Source organism: Haemaphysalis longicornis, unplaced genomic scaffold (genome assembly GCF_048455015.1).
Source record: "Haemaphysalis longicornis isolate Haplotype H1 unplaced genomic scaffold, Haemaphysalis longicornis Haplotype H1 scaffold_8, whole genome shotgun sequence".
NCBI lineage: Eukaryota > Metazoa > Arthropoda > Arachnida > Ixodida > Ixodidae > Haemaphysalis > Haemaphysalis longicornis.
The window spans coordinates 107,276,860-107,296,722 of record NW_027526445.1 but is presented as its reverse complement, the minus strand read 5'-3'; the positions used below and the strand labels follow the sequence as shown (position 1 = coordinate 107,296,722).

At 44.7% G+C, this 19,863-nt stretch overlaps 1 protein-coding gene across 9 annotated transcripts in view; it reads right to left on the bottom strand.

Annotated features, from left to right (window-relative positions):
• LOC144150073 (uncharacterized) overlaps positions 1–19,863 on the bottom strand; it is a 57,565-nt gene that overhangs the window by 21,654 nt on the left and 16,048 nt on the right. For 4 of the 9 annotated variants that reach the window (XM_077681876.1, XM_077681875.1, XM_077681880.1 and 1 more), the window contains 5 exons: positions 17,680–17,774; positions 15,125–15,172; positions 11,160–11,207; positions 7,473–7,568; positions 1,856–1,987 (listed from right to left, as the gene is read on the bottom strand). In XM_077681876.1, the coding sequence (XP_077538002.1) occupies positions 1,856–1,987; positions 7,473–7,568; positions 11,160–11,207; positions 15,125–15,172; positions 17,680–17,774 (419 nt within the window). The remainder of the gene's footprint in view (positions 1–1,855; positions 1,988–7,472; positions 7,569–11,159; positions 11,208–15,124; positions 15,173–17,679; positions 17,775–19,863) is intronic. The other 5 variants (XM_077681879.1, XM_077681878.1, XM_077681884.1 and 2 more) reach the window with 3 other exon arrangements.

Sequence of the window (19,863 nt, the reverse complement as noted above, 5' to 3'; positions counted from 1 at the left end):
GGGAAATAAATATACATTTGACGTTACACGAGTTCCTATTGTAGAGGAATGTATAATCCATTAAAACATTTATGTCCATAGTGTACTATACTAAACCCTCTACTGGTTTCCGCATAATTCGTGGTTAGGAAACGCAACATTGACGGTCGTGTCGCAGTGCTATTTTTTGTTAGGTAAAATGTAGGCTAGTGATAATCCATTATCCCAAGAACACAACGTTGAAGCATTTTTCAGTACCAACACTCCCGAGTTTTTTTCCTCAAGAGCTGTCACGTGACTTTTGAAGGGCGCTCTTCCCAAGTTTGATGTGCGGAAGCAGCACCGTAAGCAAATGGCAAGCGGACGTGAAGTTTGGTGGCCCCCAAAGTAAGTTGTTGCGATGGAGAAATTTTAGCTGTAAGGTATCTGAAAGGCAGCGGAAGCGAAAAGGAACCTAAGAGAGATGCAGTTTCCGAGAAAAGAACAACAAAACAATGCCGGATAAACTGCTCTTTTCTCACCCTTAAAATTGGTTACATTTTCTCACATAACTAAGGGGTAAATATACACAACATTTTTTAAACGATATAGCAAACATCCCCGGAAAGGGAGCCGGCAACCCGTGTTCAGGTCTCGGATTAAAATTTTAGCAGATGTTTTCCGGGCTTCTTCAAGGAGCAAAAACAAAATGGCAGCGCACTCATAGCTTGGGTGGAAATGATGCCCAAAGATGATAGTGTTTTTTCTACTCCGACCACGTAAAGTCTCTCATTTCTCTCTAAGGTACAGTCTTTGTCAAAATTTTTCAGGCAAAGCCGAAAGTGAGCAGGTTACAGAAAAATTCAAAGAACAAACTTGCGTCCCCAGCGAAGCTGAGAAGTTTAGAGAACTGTTAGAGAAAAAGGTAGCGAAAACACCTTTTTTACTGTCTTCAAATAATTTTTTCAGATATAAAGCTGGAGCTTTTTCTTTGAATTCTCTGTGGTCCAGGAGGCATAGGTTTGGCATAGAAAATTTTGACGAAGGGTGTACGTCTCACCGTCTTCCCTTCCGTATCTTTTGTTTTATTTATTTGCCCTTTTCCCTTGAACCCACCTTGAATCAATCCTACAGCTCCCCCCTCTCAAGAATGTGCCCCTTCTCCATCCCTGAAAACCCTTTTTCTCCGCGCTCCACCCCTTTAGCGGTCCCCCCACTCGCGTTTATTCCTATCTGTTTTCACTTTTACGAACGCTTTCTGACGCCTCCTTTTTCGCATCGCTCAATAGAGAGTCCTTCCCCTCGCACCCTCTCTCTACATTTTCTCACACTTTCTCTTCCTCTTCCTCCTCTCCTCCAATCTCCTTCACACTTTCAATGTGTCGTCACTCCTAGCTCCTCTTCCTCTTCCTTCCTCTATTTCATTTCTGCACTCCCCCACATCTCCTTCCTACCATTCTCATCGCTCTCACCCACAGATGCTGATCTTGCTCCTCTACTCCAACTTTAAAATCCCCCGTTCCTTATTTCTCCAACTCCATCGTGCTGTCATGATATACTGGCCATCCGGATTACAACCTACACATTAGTAGACGTGGAAAATCGGCTAGACAAAAACAAAAGACAATTGTCTAGCCTTCGCACTCGTAAAAGGTCTTTAATGTCCCTGATGGTGCTGTCCCAATTTTAAAATATTTTAAAAATGTACATAGTTAATATCGCGTGATTACATTGTGTTATTCTACAACACATAAGTTTCTCTAAATAAGGGCTGATGTTTCGTCTTCAGCGGGCCTTCAACGGGTCTTCAACCTTCTATGCGTTTCTCCACTTGTTTGAACTGGCAATGAAGGTTGACTCGAATTTTATTGCAGTAAGGGAAAACATCGTTACTTACCTCGGCCATCTGAGAGGAAACTACTTTTTCTGCTTTCATGTCGCATTTGTTCCCAACTAATATCTTTGTGACATTTCTTCTTCCGAGCTTGTCAAGCTGGAGGAGCCAGTCATTCATTCCAAAAAATGATGTCTTTAAATCACAGGTTTTCGTAACGGAATTCCATTTCGACAGTCCCGCGGGGATGGTTTTGTCGGGGCAGCATGAAAACAGGATAAAAAGATCGTACAGACAATCACGTAAGAAAAAGATGTTTCCGCAGTGCTACTTAGAGTATTAGATGCAACGCATCTCATGCTCGCCCATCTGGCCTTCCTGCGTCTGTCCGGCGTTGTCCGCACAGCTGCGCCTCTCCTCTTCTCCTCTCTCCGAAAGCGAACGCTCTCTCCCAAACAGCTGCGCGTTGGCGCAGCGCGCTCTCACTCCGTTGCTAGGCGCCGGTGGGCGGCGCTGCGCTCGGCGCTGCGCGTGCTGCGCATGTGCAGTACTCTCTCTCTCCGCGCTCTCCTCTCCTTCGGGCGTTGTGAATATAAAGCGGCATGCCGCGCTCCGACCCCCGCCCCCATGAGATGCGTTGCATCCCACCAGGGTTCCAGCGAGGGGAGGTGGGCGTAATTTTATAAAATCTGTAGTTTCAGAAAAACTCTTCGTACAGAAAAAAATTTAAAAATTCACCGCTCTGGTGCTGCTGCTAAACCGTTTCTGTGATGAAAGAACGTACATTCAGCTGGAGATTACTTTAGAATAACAGACAAACTTAAGCACACACTTATAAACAACGTCACACCAGTTGTAGTTTGTAACAATTAAACTCCGCGTTGAAGTAGAATAAATGGCAGTACTCGACATTCTTTATCGCCAACTAGTACCAGCTGGAAGAAGCCATTCCGCAGCTTCGGCTGGAATTGTTTCTTTAATGAAAAGCCCAACTTGGCAGTCAAAGTCCCGGACGCCAGTGACCTCGCATCACCTAGCCACGAAACACTGGGCAACGTTCACACTTAAAATGATGCTGTCTGAGCAGGTGGAATATTATTCGCCGATTTATACGTAACAAACCATTAGAAATGGCCATGTGGGGGTCTCATTGATTGATTGATTGATTGATTGATTGATTGATTGATTGATTGATTGATTGATTGATTGATTGATTGATTGATTGATTGATTGATTGATTGATTGATTGATTGATTGATTGATTGTGAGGTTTAACCCGCCGATGCTACACAGGCGATGAGGCGTGCGGTATGGGAGGTATCCAGATTTATTCGTACCCCTTGGGGATCTTTAACGTGCGCCGAAATCTCCAACACACATGCGATTTCCATTTCCGCCTCTATCAGATAACCGGCCATCGTGTCCGCGAATCAAACCGGCGTCCTTAGGCTCAGCAGCCCATTGCCTTCCTCGGCGGAAGCCGTTATGCCGATTAGGCAAAATCGACACAAATAACAATCTAAACAGTGTCGCATTGCGACGGCCATGTGAGCAGCCATAGTTGATTTCGCCCAACTGGGCAAACCGTTTATCCTCAGTGACGAGACAGAGGAACCATTAATTATTGATAGTGACTCTGGCCATTTAGTGGGTGGATGCTGTTTGGCCGGTTGAGTGAATCAAGACAGACTGTTCACTTGCAGATGCGGACCGACAGCCCCAATCATTGCCGTACAGGATGAGAGCAGTCTGTCAAGATCACTGACTAGTAGAGTCCTTATCAAAAATTAACAGTGACTCTCCCTGTCAGCAAGGGCAAGCACTTTGGATGGTTGGTGAAATCACTTATGACTGCACACAAGACGGCCAAGATGCAACACTAACGAGATAGTTACAGGTCTTGAAGATCCTGTGAGCAGATACGAATCCGTTGCATATGTGTTCGATATCCGTAGCCTAGCCAAGGCTACTTCTGTGTATCTTTTGCGTCTGTCAGTGGTGTAGGGTCCCAAGTGTGGTTTTATTACGTGCAATTTGTTGTCTGCCTGTCCAGTCCAACATGTTTGCCATGTTTTTCCCAAGTGTTCTCTGTTGTCTGGCTTGATGTCAGTGTAGGTTACTGTTGTTATGTCAACTGTGCCTTGCAGTGCAGCTCCGGCCGCCATGTCATCTGCAACCTCATAACCCACAATTCCAGAGTGTCCTGGGATCCAACAGATAGTCATTTCCAGGTTTCAGATATATACAAATATAATGGCATTACAAGAAAGAATAACTACATAGTTTTTACACTGCTTCCTACGTGACAAAGCAGGTACAACACTAAGGGAGTCCGCATACACAATAGACTTTGGTATTTGGTGTTAGATAATGTCATGTAAAATCAATTATATAACGTAGGCTTCTACCATGGAAATGTTATCTACATTCATCGTTTTACCGAATTGAAAGTTATCTCCGTACTAGGCCCAAGAGTCAGCGATAGTGCCTTCGAGGCATCGCTGTAAAATTCTTTGCCTGGTGCTTGTCCTGTAGAAGTAAGAAATGTTGCAGAATCGCAGTTCTTGGTGCCCTGTTTTTATTGAGTTCCGTAAACGACAGATCGCACGAAACGAGGCCGAGATTACAAGGTGGCATAAAATTCATGATGGGTATGTTGTGTGTGTCTAAAAATGAGAAAGAGAAAGAAACGGATGGATGATTTAAAAATAGTTATCATGTCAATGTATCTTTAAGATTGGAATTAAAAGGATGGTTAATCACAGCCATGCCTTTTGAGGCATTCAAGTCCATGTATATTCTCTGGTGATGGAGGGGCCACTTACTACACTCGACGTAGAGGCTCTGGACTGGGCTCGAGCGAAAGCGTCACACACAAGGCGAAGGCCCAGGCGCAGCACTGCGTCGAGCATTTATGGAGCCGTTTTTATTGGAGACCCATAACCGACCTAGCCATAATCCGATTGAGACGCCACCAGGCTTTTAAAATAAGTAACAGGAGTTGCTCTTCCGTTTCATAGGACTGGTGTGACAGATTTTAAGAATGTTGATAGCCTTTCGGCATTAATGTTTTAGTTGTTTAATGTGAGTGATGGATGTAAGTTTTTTATACAGCTCTATACCTAAAAACTTGTGTTCGTTTCTGACAGTACCCAAAACGCCATTTAGAGTAATGTCTGGTTCCGGATGAGTGCCACGCTTCCTGAAGAAGACAACGCGAGTACTTTTTTGTGGATTTAGCTTAAAATCATTCTTGTCTGCCCAGCTGGCACGTTTTCTCACACCGAGCTGGACTTTTCGTTCAGGGATTGACATATTACATCAATTAAAAAATATCTAGACGTCCTATACATACACTACAAAACAAACTGTAGGTAGCGATGCCTTACCAAGAGAGTTTATCTTAACTATGAACAGAGTGAAGGTTAAAACTCCGCCCTATGACGCGCCATTTTCTTGTATCGAAACCCTTGACATTGATCTTCCGGCTCTTACACTAATGTTCTCTCCGACATGTAACAAGCAAAGGTGTTCAAAATATGGCAAAAATCACTGAATGACTTCAGGTTATTTAGGATCACATAACGCCAAGCGGTGTCATACGCTTGGTGGTGTCATACGCTGCCCTTCCTAAATACCATGTAACTATTCAAGAAACTTGCGCGCTTGGAGGTTAAATGTGTTCCTTGGAGACACGCTACACTTGGCTGATTGGAATGCAATAACTAATAGACTTCAACATACCTAAGGAGCCCTCTGAAGTCCCATTGGATGATATTTTCTCTTCCCACTAGAGACATTTAACAGCTACTGGAGTGTGTGTGTGTGTGTGTGTGTATAGGTATTCTAGTTTTTTCTTTCGGATCTTGTTCTGTCGAAGGGGGCTTTTTGGGCCTTTCGGTTGTCTTGGACGTCGGAGGCCGCTCCTTGCGGTGCGTTTCAGGCAGGAATGGCCCGACATCCTTCCTATCATCACTTGTTCTGGGGGTATCCGGTGGACCGGCACCATGGACTGCACCCGTTCGGGTGCAGGTTGTTTGAGCCGCTACCGCCGGAGGTGTCCGGAGCACCACAGGTGTCATGGGCGGTGCGGCAGGGGTGGGAGATGGACACCTCAAGTGTCCATTTTCTCGGCAGTTTGCAGTGGAAGCAGGGAGGATAAGGAAGCAGTGGACGGAGTGGCATTGTTCCAGAAGGTGACTGTTGCTGCCACAACCGCTGCTGGCTCAGCAAGTGATGTGGTGACGGCTTGGGCTGCCTTAGGCAACCTGGGGGGGGGGGGGGGGCAGAAATTTTGACTCCCGGTACTGAATCCGGCCGAAACCCGACGCCGCTCTGCCCCTCGGCGACCTGCATCAGCGTACTTCCTCTGAGTGGAATCGGTGAACCCCTTGCACACCTCTGGGAATATGTTTTCAGTGACTTTGGCATCGATAATTTTAATTTCCTGTTGCAACTTCCCACAGGTACGGAACCATGCCACGTACGGTCTTTGGCAGTTACAATAAGTTAAGGTGGTGGAGCCACAGTTGTCAGTGGCGTGGTCCTGTGCGGTGCTTTTCGCACAGGTTGTTCTGCCGCAGAAAGAAGTACCGTGCCCGAACCGCTGGCTCTTGAAGCAGCGGTGAGAGTTTGGTATGTAAAGACGTACTCCACACCTAATGAAACCAGCATTGATGTGTTCAGTAAGTTTTGATCTGTTAAAAGTAAAGCTAATGTGTTTTGTTGGTATTTCCCCATTGCTCCGGCGGATGGCTACTCTCCTCTTGTAGCGCATTGATTACTCAGGCCTTTTCGAATTTCGGCCTCTGTTTACATTTGTCGACGTATTTAACTTTCAAAAACGGGGGTGGCTGTCGGATCGCGAGAGAATCATGGTTGAAAGAGGTTGAAAGGATCCTTCGCTGTGCTCTCATTTCAGGAACCCATCATGCTTGTGGGGGAGTTTTAAAAATACCATAGGGCTTTTAATAAAAAGCACGGGAATGGGGGTACTTTCGACAGCCTTACCCTGATAGCTGAAGAGGTCTCGGTGCTCCCTGCCTGGTAAACAGACAGCGAGCCCACCCGCCGGAGCTTTACCACGGCTCCGACTGCCAGCGTTTGTGGTTTCTGCCTTTCGCCTTAAACACGCTATTACGGATTGCTACACCGGGAGTATGGGAGTGCGCGGTCCAAGTACCGCCAATACCGTCCCCATGAATACTTCAGGTGCCCCTTGCGGTGCTTGGGCTTCCCTCAAGCCGAATAAAACGAACACTAAATCTGAATCATCTTTACGTCCATGGAACTCTTTCTCCGTTTAAACGTTTCCACGAACCCTACCGCTTCAATGCACATCTGAAAAATAAACTTCTTTTAAGTAGGTCGTGTGCATTATAGCACATCGATTGCCAATTGAAATTAATCAGTCCTCATCATCGTACTAATCTGTAATTTCAAATTTTATACATAAAAGGATGTAGTTTGAGTCGTTCCCGAGCATATATAGCCCTATTGTTGTGAGAGCTTTCAAGGCAGTATTCATCGGTGGATATGGGAACCCCACAACCACTCCCTGCGTGCGTTCGTATCTCCGAGAAACGATAGTTCACTTATACTTTAATGTAGCATTTATGCAATAAGGCATACTATCGCACTAAAATGATTCCAACGTATGAAGATTTCACTGTTCACGTACCTGATCTGTCACGTCGAAGACTACAATGAAACCATGGGCCTTCTTGTAGGCATCCGGTGCCACCGTGCGATACTCTTCTAAGCCAGCAACGTCACTCTAAAATGAACACCTGATAAGACACTGCGACGCGTCCATTCAAGACTTGAAGATTAAGGTTCAATCGTGCCCTTAGCTTGCATCTTTGGATGCTCACGGATGCCGCACTAACGTATTTACTAGTGGAACCCTTCGATCACTCTCTTCATTCGTGCCTTTGTACATTACAAGTGATACATTCAATCAGTTTCAAGTTATGGTCGCAGAAATATCTTGCCTTTGCCCCTGTGGTGCTCCCGAAATGATATCCAGAAACCGGAGTTAGAAATTTTTATGCCGAAAGCTCTTCCAAGGTAATTTCTTGTGTCGCAAGTGACCTTCAGCCGCTGGCGATCATGCTCCGCCTTTCTTATCGTTTCGGACGCTCGGGGCCTCCCAGCTGCTTTATTACATGACTAGGCGAGAGTGAAACGGAAGCTTCGACCGCACTTGATCGCTCAGCCCTGGCTGGGCCACCTGCGCGGGCTGGTCAGCAAACCGAATCCCGTGACTAGGCAAGGGTATAACCGACGCTACACAGGTGCTTCGACCCTTGGTCTGGACATCGATGGCGAACGGGCTGGGCTGTCTGCGCGTATAATTTAGCGCAAGCGAAATGGTGAGTCAAATCATCTAGTATATATTGCAGTACTGCAGCCGGCGACGTATCAGGCAAAAGCCGTCTTTCTCAAAACGCTGTGTAGAAAGTCTCTGCTTTCTGGCGTGATAACTACGTCTAAAATTGTTAAATCTAAGCCATTTTGTATAGTAGAAGCCATTTAAACGTGAATACGTAAATTCTGCTATAGTGCGTGCCCAGGACGATTCCTTGTTAAAACTGTTGGCACTCATCTCTAGCTTGCCGACTGCAACGAGCACAAATACGAAGTACTAAGGACGTACACCAGCATATAGTACCATTGTAATGACACCAGTGGCCCCAAATTCAAGCTCGAGCTGCTAACTACTCGAACCTAATAAAGAAACAAGATGGCTAAAGAAACTCTACCGCGGCTTCCTGGGTCGAATGGCAAACAAAATCATATCGCTGTCGCTGATACCTCTTATAGCGACATGATGGGTGGCATGCTTTAAAGATCCCGGTTCATAATTTGCGCCTGTTTTCCGTACTGCCTTCCAATCGTCGAAACTACTCTATCCAACAACTCCACGGGAAGAAAATGCCGATTATTTCAAACGCGATCTTGTAGCCCAGCCTTTTCTCTGTGAATTATGCTCACGCCTTCTAAAGAAAAGACGGAGAGAACTTCACCGAAATAAGAATATACCTACAGAACTGTCAGTTCAGCTATCAGTGTTCAGAGAGAACGCTGCATGAGGGAGCTCTGCCAGCTAGGACCAGCAAACTACAACGTGTAGGCCTACCAGCCTGATACTCCGCAAGCAATTGAGGACTGTTTCACTGGCATTCTGTCGCCCTAATATTGCCCCACCTGGCAGTTCCAATAGCACCTACAAACACTTTTGCGACGTTCCCGGTCATGCAAAGTGACGTTCCAGCGTGGTTTGGTAATAACTGTCTCCCCATTCATTTCTAATCCCGCTGAATTTTCTTCACCCGGCAAACCGCGGGTTTCCTGAAAGTCTTTCTTATGATACCATCTCGCTCTCCTTATCAATGCACTGAGTACCTGCATTGATATTACCTGAGCTAAAACTACCTTTCCTGGAACTGAAACAGCTTTGACGAAGTTTAATCGCAAGGATAATTGTTAACGCTTGCGCTCCTGAAACTTGGTGTTCTGCCTTTTCACTGGTTAGGTTAATTTTAAATAGTCGACAGCAGTTTCTATGAGTACTGTATCCCCCTTTTTCCGTTACTTCCCTTGGTCGTCGGCGAGCGAGAATTGTTTCGTCTGCTCTTTAATCTACATGAAAGACCTTTGAAACAAAATATTTCCTAACATTGGAGTTCCTGCAGATAAATGAATCATCTAAAATATCACCATACCATACATAACAGTAACTAAAGCACTTTCTTTCCATGTGATCTGCTAATTGTTCAAACTAACACGAAGTATGATTTCGCATTCGAATTTTAGATGAACGACACTCATTCGTTCTCATCGCCTGCAGCATTAGGCGCCAAACAAGTGCAGTCTCGGTTAAAACTCGGTGCTTTTGTGATTTTTTTTTTCATGAGTCCCACTTTTACAGATAATAAACGTTGCTAAAATTCTGCGTACAAAGTTCTATCCCAAGAACCTTCCGTCAAGCTCACCGATCAGTCACGCTATTATCTTAATCAACATTAGTGTGATAGAAGGTGAAAAATGCATCTCCTGTTTGGACTTCCCAATCACTTGCTCTTATTGAAGAACTTGATCTCGTATAGCGCCGGGTGGTAGTATCAATTCATTCAGATTATTCTTACCAACCTTTTAAACTTTATTTGCACCGCTAAAAAGTTGATTGCCTTGTCACGAATTTTTATATACATTGCGCATGAGTTTTGCTGTTCTCCAAGCACACTGATATTATTCCGCCCACAACATGTCCCCTCCCCCACCTGCGTGCACATTAAACTGCGCTTTAGAAATTATTTTGTTATGATTTCCTAATTCCTTCAGTCGTATCTCCGGGCTACTTGAATCTTCTACGCTTGAAAGGAGACACCTAAAAACCTTACTGCGTGTGAATAATTCCTTATTCACTCACCACACCCTGCCCACACCACTCGAGGTGAAAAAAAATAATTCGGCAGTTAAACCGGTTTACGATGTTTCTAGTAGAAAGCCTGGGGATTTTCAAAAACATCTTTACTGCTACAAGTAGCGTTTGCACATCTTGCGTCGTATTCATTTTTTCGCCTTTCGACGAGCATTTCTTTGACAGCAGACAGGCAGAAATTCACGCCGCAGAAGACCCGCAGTAACAGCTCCCCTCCCCGCGAACCAGTTCTACTCATGTGCTGTCACGATCAACTGTAACGCACCACCTCTCAGGCTAATACTTGATTTATTGCAGTAAGGTGCCGCGTTAGCGCAGTGGTTGGTGCAATTGGCACTTGCTCTGGCGACCCGCCCTCAAATGCCACACGAGATCAAATGTATTTTTACATAGGTATTTTCTTTCTAGGGGCGGCCATTTTGGAGCCATTTCTGTTGACGACGATGGCAACTCCTGTGTTGCATGAGATACATAGGGCTTTCGTCCTAATAAATGCATAAATATTCCACAAAGTCTCGAACTTGTTTTTTTTTCACATTTATTATTGCAACACACACATCGTGCTTTGGACAGCTATATTTGTCCAGCCAAGCCAAATATTTCAGTGCCCTGATAGCTAATAAACTTAGGTTTAGGCGGTCAGTCTAGAACATCCCGAGAATATACACCTCATATCTAATACCCTCTTGACAATGACGCTCAAGCAGCCCACCCAGTATAAAAGGACGACACATACAGCAATAAACAGCCTACGAGGGCATATCAGGTACCTGCGCTTTTGCTTAAACAGTGTCATGCTATTTATGAACACTTTTCTTTAAACAAATTGAATATCTGACAACAAATTGAGGGCATAAATAGTCCACTGTAGTATATACGACGGTGTTCATAGAGAGGCGAAATAAAATAGGTCGCACTTACGATCTGCAACTTGATCGTCTTTCCTTCCAGTGAAATCGTCACTGTCTTCTGCGGCACAGGAAGGCCCCAAAATAGAAGAGCAATTGGACTAAGTAATGCAAGATTGTCCCAATAACCACTACAGGTTCCGCTCATGTGTCTATGTTTGCATTATTTTCACACGCATTGTTGCAAGCACTTCCAGCCAGAGTTGAAACTTGATTCTAATAACTTTTTATGTTTTATCATTGCTCCGCTCCTAAAAAGCTTTCAAGTTGCTATAAAGAAAGATCTTAAATATACAGGTAGTTCCAATGCTCTATTTGAAAGTTCCCGAACTTTCTGAAGGAAATGCAAAAAAACACAATTCATTGTTTGCAGTTGCATTTCAAATTAAAATCGCTGTCTTATTGGCTATCGATTCCCACTATAAATTCTACTGCAAAGTATTCGTTAGCAGCGATGAAAAAGGTTTGGTTGGGTAAACCTCCATGGGCTGCACGGTAATGGTCTGAATAGTGTCGCATCCTGGCGGCCATGGGAGCAGTGATAGTTCATTTCACGCGATCGGTTGAACTGCTTCCGCTCACTCACTAGACGGAGTCACTGCTAATTATTGATAGTGACGCGGGCTAGTCAGTGAGCGGAAGACGTTTGGGCGGTTGGGTAAAAATCAAGACAGAGCGCTCCCATCCGGTATCGCAATCTTCGCTGGTGTCGTTTCGCGACGGCAAGTAATCAGTCCGTCTTGACTTGAACCAACCAGACAAACGCTTCCGCTCACTGACTAGCGAGCGTCACTATCAATAACTGCCAGTGACCCTGCTTGGTCAGTGAGCGGAAGCGCTTGGTCCCGTTGGGTGAAACCAAATATGACTGCTCCTAAGGAGCACATGATGCGAAACCAATTAGACCATTTCAGACTGATCCAACCCCTCAAAATCATGTGAAATCATTCATCCTTGCTTGTAAAGGGTTGCCTAATACCACAATGTGGCTGTCTGCTGTTCTGCTCTAATGTAAAACTGCTAGTGCAGCTGGTTAGGTCGCGATTCGGAGTACGGGCACGTAGTTTTTCCGACCGACCGCCCGAATGATGGCACTAAACGTTTTGTATTGATCCATTCATTCATTATTTACCTAATGCATTCCGCGGCAGCGTGTATATGAACGCGCATGAGGCAGTATACATTCGTATTTCTCAAGCGTTCCTCAGTATCCGTAGAAACTACGGATATCAGAAACTTCGTGGTCATGTGTACAGTCATGGACAATTCAAATACGAACCGCGGAGCGCACGACCGAAGATGCCGGTGCCGTTCCTGGCAGCGGCCGTGGAAGACGCACGGACATACGAAGTTCAGATGACGGGAGCGAGGCGGCTGCGTGTCCCACTGCGATATGTTGCCCTCTGCTCGCTCGCATGACGGCCTTGTCGCCATTCCGCAAAAGCACTGAAAACAATTGTTAGCCATGCGGCTCGAGATATTACCTGCGGACACTGTGTGCTCGGGTCACACGAGCGCCTTCTCTACATTTGTGCCGGCGTCACATTGCCGACATAGCTTTGCATGTGGAATGCAGTAACTCGAGCAAATAACGATGGACTGCTGGGTCATGTCCAAACCATGCTCTCTAATGGCTGCTACGCAGATTTCTACAAGCACTGAGGTGCCTGCCAAAAAAACCGAAAAAATAGGGCCGCCAAAAATGTTGTACAAGGGCAACTGGCCTATAGAATGGTCGTACCTGCATATCTTCTTAATTTTGGGGAATACTAGAATTCTGCCAGTAGTTTTCCCAGCTCACACAGTGCTTGCAGTTAATGTATATGATTCGAGACGAACTACGGTGGTATAGCTATTGTTTGCTACAAGCACAGTATCCGCGAAGTGACCCAGCCATGACTCGATCCAACGCCGCCTGTATAAACAGTGCCTAACGCGTCAGCGAAAAATGGCCAAACAGCCACTCTCCTGTTGCTCTCTCCTACCCTTCCCCGCTCCGTAGCCTTCCAGCGTGCTTTCGTGTCCGCCAGCCAGCGCCGCTTCTCGGAAACTATGCAAAATAGTGGAAAGTTTGTTTAGCGTTCCCGAGGCGGCGCTCCTACGCCTTCTTGTTTTTCACCATGCCTGTCTGTCTTGGTCTGTCACTGATAAAACTTCCTTTGTCACGAAGCAAAATCCCTTGCGCTGCAGCAGGCTGATGCCGGCTTTGCGCGCTTATCTACTCGGATCACAGGCCCTGAAATTTTCTGAGTGGGGCATCCCACCTCTATCCCCTCCGCATTTAGGTATTGTTTTGACCCCGCTGTTCGCACTCCGCATCGGTACGCACTTTTAAAATTGAGGACTGTACTGTAGAAGCGCCCGGACAGCGTGGCGGGATCCCAGCTGCTTATCCTTTTGTTTCCTATAATTTTCTGAAGTTTACAAGCACGTGATATTATTGGAAAGTAACCGTAAAAGTGAGCGCCTGAACAAAAAACGCGCACGCAAGTTTTTCTTCTCTAAATACATCAGAAAAAAAAATATCAGTAAAATAATGGCTGCCCCAGCAGAAAATATCGTTTTTCTGTTAGCTATATGTCTACCCGAAAATCAGTATGTTCTTACACTATTTCAGTTCGCCTCCGTCTTTATCTTTCGAAAAATGCAGCAAGTATGAAGCGAGCGACAGGTTGAACGAGATCCCCAGTGCGCCACAGAACTAGCGCCCCGTCGCGGCAAAGTTGTAAGCGAAACGGCCCTTGAAGCCCAACAGGCAAGCTGACAGACACACGTCGTAGAAGTGGGTGCAGCGTTCGCGACTCGCGAGCAGTGACGTAAGGCGAGATGTCCGCCGGAACGCGCCACATAGTGGATCAGTGCCTGAACTAAGCGTCCCTACCCTTCCCATTGAAAAGCGCGCGACGCGTCAGGCAATGTTAATACAGGCGGCGTTGACTCGATCCGTCGAAAAAAGGCGCATTCTTGTTCGCGGGCAGCTCATTGTTCAATTCCCGAGCCACTGCACCACGAACGCTAAACAACGCAGTGCCGTCAGAAGTTAGGCGGCATTCATTTATTTTTCTCTCCATTTCTGTGCGCTGGTTTTCTTCAAGAAAGCATGACGAGCTCAACAGTATGCCTTGCGAGAGCGTGCACGCGTTTCCAGCACAAGCACTGGCCACACCTGCAAGCAATTACGCGCCGCATTGCTCTCAGCGCGACTAACACCTTCAGCTGCAGCGGCGGTAGTACTTGCAGTGCCTGCTGCGCACTTGCGGCGTGGCGACAAGACAAGCATGCGAGTGATCACAGGGCAACATATCGCAGTGGGACACGCAGCCTCGCTCCCGTAATCTCAACTGCGCATGTCCGTGCGTTTTCCACGGCCTCTTCCAGGTGACGGCACCGGTATCTTCGGCCGTGCGCTCCGCGGTTCGTCTTTGAATTGCCCATGGCTATACCTTGTTCAACGGAGAGATTAACGAAGCACCAACGCAGCGGCGACCTATTAGAAGCGCCTGCGAACTTGGTCCATTACTGCAAGATATGAACAGGGTCCTCTTTGTTTAAAAAAACAATGATAATAGCACAGCACGGGCATCAAAACAAAGTTAAACTTTTAATCATATACCAGTTTTCTTGTTCCAAACTAATTAATTATATGCTATATATCTCGATTTCATCAATCGGTCATCGATGTAAAGACCTCTCCAAGGATGGCCGATGCATTTTCTCATGACTGTGCTTTACGAATGAATGCCCAGGTACCCTGGAGTTCAAAGAAATCGTAGAAGTCGATCTATATTTCAAATCAGTTTCACAGCTCCTGTTCACTGGCTGAAACCTCGTAAAAATTCAAAATGTATGTCTGCTCAAGTATGTGGTTCAAACATAATTTAATACATTGCGCCCCTCTTTCTGAGAATATAAAATGACCACAGGTGTACTGCAATAAGTATTGAATATCTAGTAAATAGTCATAAATTGGGTGCTTACAAAGTCCACTCCAATGGTAGGCGTAAACAACTCTCTGTATGTGTGTTCCTGCAAAAGCAAAGATATCACACAATGAACGGCTTTCTCGTACCAGCATAACGATATTTTATTTCGCCAAACACAAAAAGCCACGAAGCATACACACACGGATGGATGGTAAACCACAATGAAATTGGTGCGCCGATATAATACTCCCCTGCAAAGGCCGTTCAGCTCTTAAACATTTTTTGCACATAATGGCATTATACCGTTTGTAATTAGGAATGGAGGACCAATATTAAATTGACGCTCACATATTAAGTCAAGAAAAGTGCTGAAGGTACGTCGTTATCGCATAATTTTAAAATAGATCCCAACAATATAAAGGCTTAGGACCTACAAAACATGTATTTATTAGAGTTATGCACGCTGAAGTGTGCAGAACTCGTACTCTTTGTTAAGAGTGGCGCAGGAAAGCCTTTTTGAAAGCCCTAGTCTTTCATACAGAGTGATTCTATCTCGCAGCTCCATGACACAGTTTCTATATCTTACTTTCTAGTACGAGCAATTTCTCAGAACAAAGCTAGCTTTCATAATGTGTACACAAATGTTAGGCTGCAAGAAGTTTAAAACTAATAAAGCAAGATGTACAAGACGTATAAAAATAATTGTTCTCCGCTTCAAAGGAGTTTACGAATATATGAGTTCTTCTCCATCCACAACACGTTGACTAAAGCAATATTCAAAGATTCACCGATTCAAAGATTTATTTTCTCAAAAGTACGAGGAGGCAGGCTGGGACCATGACCTTGGTCGTGGCTGGGACTAAAGGCTCCAAAGCCTGACAGAGGCCCCAGCCCCCTTCGGTAGTGTACAATCAAGATGCAAAATCAAACAAGCTGGAAATTCTTCTGTGAGTTATAAAAATACAAGAAATATCTAGAGCACAAGACATTACAGAACAATGTGGTAACGGTACAGTAAAGTACGTTGGAGTACAAAATAGTAAAGTAAAGCAAAGTACAAGTGGACAATCAGAGGAGAACTATGGTGGAGTTTTAAAGATATACACAACTACAAAACCTGCGCATTAAACAAGTCTAAACAACATCCACAGTTCTAGCCATTGAAGCAGATATTCTCACTTAAGAGGTATTCTTTCACCTGAGTTTTAAATATGTTTCTACTGCATTTGAAATAAGTGTAGTCTCCAACTTTGTTGAGTATTTCGGTGCGTTGAAACAGAAGAGACTGCCTGCCGTAGTTTGTTCGCAATTTCGGTGTATGTATTTTGGCACACCTAAGAGAGTATATACTGCTATTGTCGTTATGTTTGCCATAGAGATTTTCTTTGTGTATAACATGCAACAGCTTCATATAATAAATTTGGTCAGCCTTAATTATACTGTACTGAACAAATAGTGGACCCGTTCTCAAGTCGGCATAATGCCTATGAAAATTGGCAAATAGACGGAGAACTCTTCTTTGTAAGATGATCAATCGTTTGTAATTTGTTTTGTTTGTTGTTCCCCACGCTAATATTCCGTATCAAAGCCTAGAATAGTTAAAGTGTTATAAAGCTGTGTTTTCAACCAAAGTGGTATTAAATCGCTGAATCTGTAGAGAACGCCAATATTTTTTGAAATTTCATTGCCTATGTGTTCTGTATGAGGATGCCAAGATACTTCTTCATGAAACCATACTCCTAAGAACTTCTGGTCTTTGACTTGGTTGATCATATTGCCCCGATATTTAATATGAATGCTATGATCTATCTTGTTATTCATTGGTCTAAAAATGATATAGGTAGTCTTCGATGCATTCAGCTGTATGTTATTTTCGTGCAACCACTTTGATAACATTTCTAAATATCCATTTACTTCATACTGGAGTTCTCTTATGCTCCTACAGGAGAAAAATATGTTCGTGTCATCTGCATACACGGCTACTTGGGGTGTACAAGGTATGTTTGCAATATCATTCACCTATATTAAAAATAATAGTTGTCCCAGCTTTGATCCTTGGGGAACACCCTGTTCTATTTCCAATAACTCCGATGAAACACCATAAAATTCCCCAAATTGCGCCCTATTACTTAAATAGCTCCTAATCAGTCAGCCGCTACTCCGCGTATTCCTAGTTTTTTTTAGTTTTCTTAGCAATAATTCATGATTGATAGAGTCAAATGCTTTTTGTAGGTCCACGAATAGCCCGAGTGTAAATTTCTTTCCCTCTATATTTTCCATTATATTGTCCTTAATATTGAGTAGAGCTTCCTGCGTTGACTTGTTTTGTTTGAAAGTCGTACTGATATGGTGAAATGACCTTGTGTGTTAAAAAGAAGATTGTTAGTCTATTATGTATTACATCCTCGAATATTTTTGAAAAGACAGTCTACACAGAGATTGGCCTACAATTGGACAACTGGTCTTCGCCACCACATTTGTGAATTGGACTAACTCGCGCTACTTTCAATTTTCGAGGACAAGCTCCATTAGATAGTGTCAAATTAATAATAAAAGCTAAAACTTCACTGCTTCCAGAAGCGATTTATTTAACAGGAAGTGGTTCAATACCATCGATGCCAAATGTCCATACCGTAAACCGCCGTAGCAGGCCAGACTTCCCGACTCCAGAGTCGCCGATGAGATAGATTTGAAACTGAAGTATCCTGCGAGTATGAGGTAGCAGTTTTAATAACAGGTTTTTTAGTTGGGGGAAAATGTTTTCGCACGAAAGAATAATAATTTCCAAATAAACCTCTTTATTCGGTTCCGAACCAAGCATACAAAGAGAAATTCATAATAACACAAGTCTGCTGCTACGAAGTCAAGCATCAGCCCATATCAGACTAAAGGAAGAAGAGCAGACACATAAACAACCTATGTTGATTGACACTTTACACTCGTGAAATATAAAAGTCCGTATTACTGAGCTACACCCAACCAATAGTCCTGAATAGTCCACAGGAAGTAAGAGGGCGCCTTCAAAATCGTGGGTCCCTTAGAAATATATCAAGAAAATCTGCCACCAACATTAACTTTTGTAGTCTACTGGCTATGCGTAACCGATAGTCGAGAAGCCCATTGCAATAAATAGTAAACAAGTGACGAACGCTGGCATCCAGAAACACATGTGACGAGGTCTGAAGCCAAGCATCATAAACAGCCAAAAAGTAAGTGACATTGGCAGTACAAAATGCGCCTGGCTAGGTACAAATTTTGAGTGTGGGTAAACTACAACCGAAGATATGCTGATATAGAATTAATAAACATGTTCCCAGCATGTGGCTGCTACATAGTCTTAGCATCCTTGCTTTCATATAGTCTCCCAATGCAAGATCCCACGTCTATTGAAAGATACTTAAACAAAGATGCGGCTGCCTTCTAATTGTTGAAGCCTGTAAACGATAAAGGAAGAAATTAACTCGTTCAGAATGCATGCGATGTTCACAATATTATAAAAAGGCGGCACAAGGGTAGGCTACGCGCGGCACCATTCTTAAACGTCTACACATTCACTCCTTGTGAGATCCGTATTTAGTGTTTTTGTTCCTTCTTCTTTTATCTGGTGATTTGGCAATAAGCTCCAGGTTGTAGTCCACCCTGAGTCATCTGCTTTCCTTCGCCTGCTTTAGCACATGCTTATTTGGTTTTAAAGAAAAAAATTGAAAATCGTGCGAAGCTTTTTCCTGTGCAACCTTAGTGAAAGTTCAAAATCCAAACTTTTTCTTCGACCATGTCGGTATGGTGCCATCAAATAGACGTCTTTTTTGCATACCGTAGGGACCCAGTCTATGATTCTGAACACGGTTTTTTAAAGCAAAGCTTTTACCTCTACTCCCCAAGGGTTCTTTCGCGACCGTTGGTGTCAACAGAAAACTCCCGCGAACAAATAAAACAATTTACTGGCACCGCCAGGAATCGGATCTGGAACTAATCGAGTAACAAAGACAGAGCCCGTTGTCTTACCCATTTAGCTACGAGCCCACGTGGAGACGGGGAAGTCAAGTGGTGTCCTAACCAAGCACATCTACGGGTTTAATCCCTGCATTCTCGCTGAATGCCAGACCATAGCGTAAAGGAAGCTCACACCAACCCATGGCGTCTCAATTCTTGTACGCCAATGTGCTAGAACCTGTGGCTTCCAGTGTTCACGTAACAAACCTCACCTCCTTGTCATCCGCCCTCACGCCAAACGACACCTCAAGGAACACATTCAAATACTGGTTGATTGCCAGGCCATCACTCTGCGTGTGCTAAAAACCTCTCCCCAAATGGTTCCATTCAGCTCATCTGGACACCCGCTCACGCTTCCATAGAGGGCAACGAATACGCCCACCAAGCCTGCACTTTTACCCCCCGTGCTATGAGCTGCCCAAGGACAATCACCCGCTCGTCTCGTTCAGGGACATAACCCAGCATTATCGCCTTCTGAGACGGACCCTACCTTCGCCTTACGCTGAATTTTCCATAGAACAACAAACTACCCTACGGCTCATACAATCCGGCTCCTTCCCACTCCCGACGTGTCTTCATTTAATGCACCCGAATCGCTACAAGGCTGAATGTAAATTTTGCTCTGAAGTGGAACACTGTGCCACATAATCGGGGTGTGCGACTTTAGCCCTGAGCACCCTCCTCTCTTCCTGTCAACTACCGAACAAGAGCAATGGGAGATGCTGCTGTCCGACCCCTCTCTGCCTACCCAGCTTCAGCTGGTGGACAGAGCACAGGCAGCGCGGACTGAATATGGGCTAC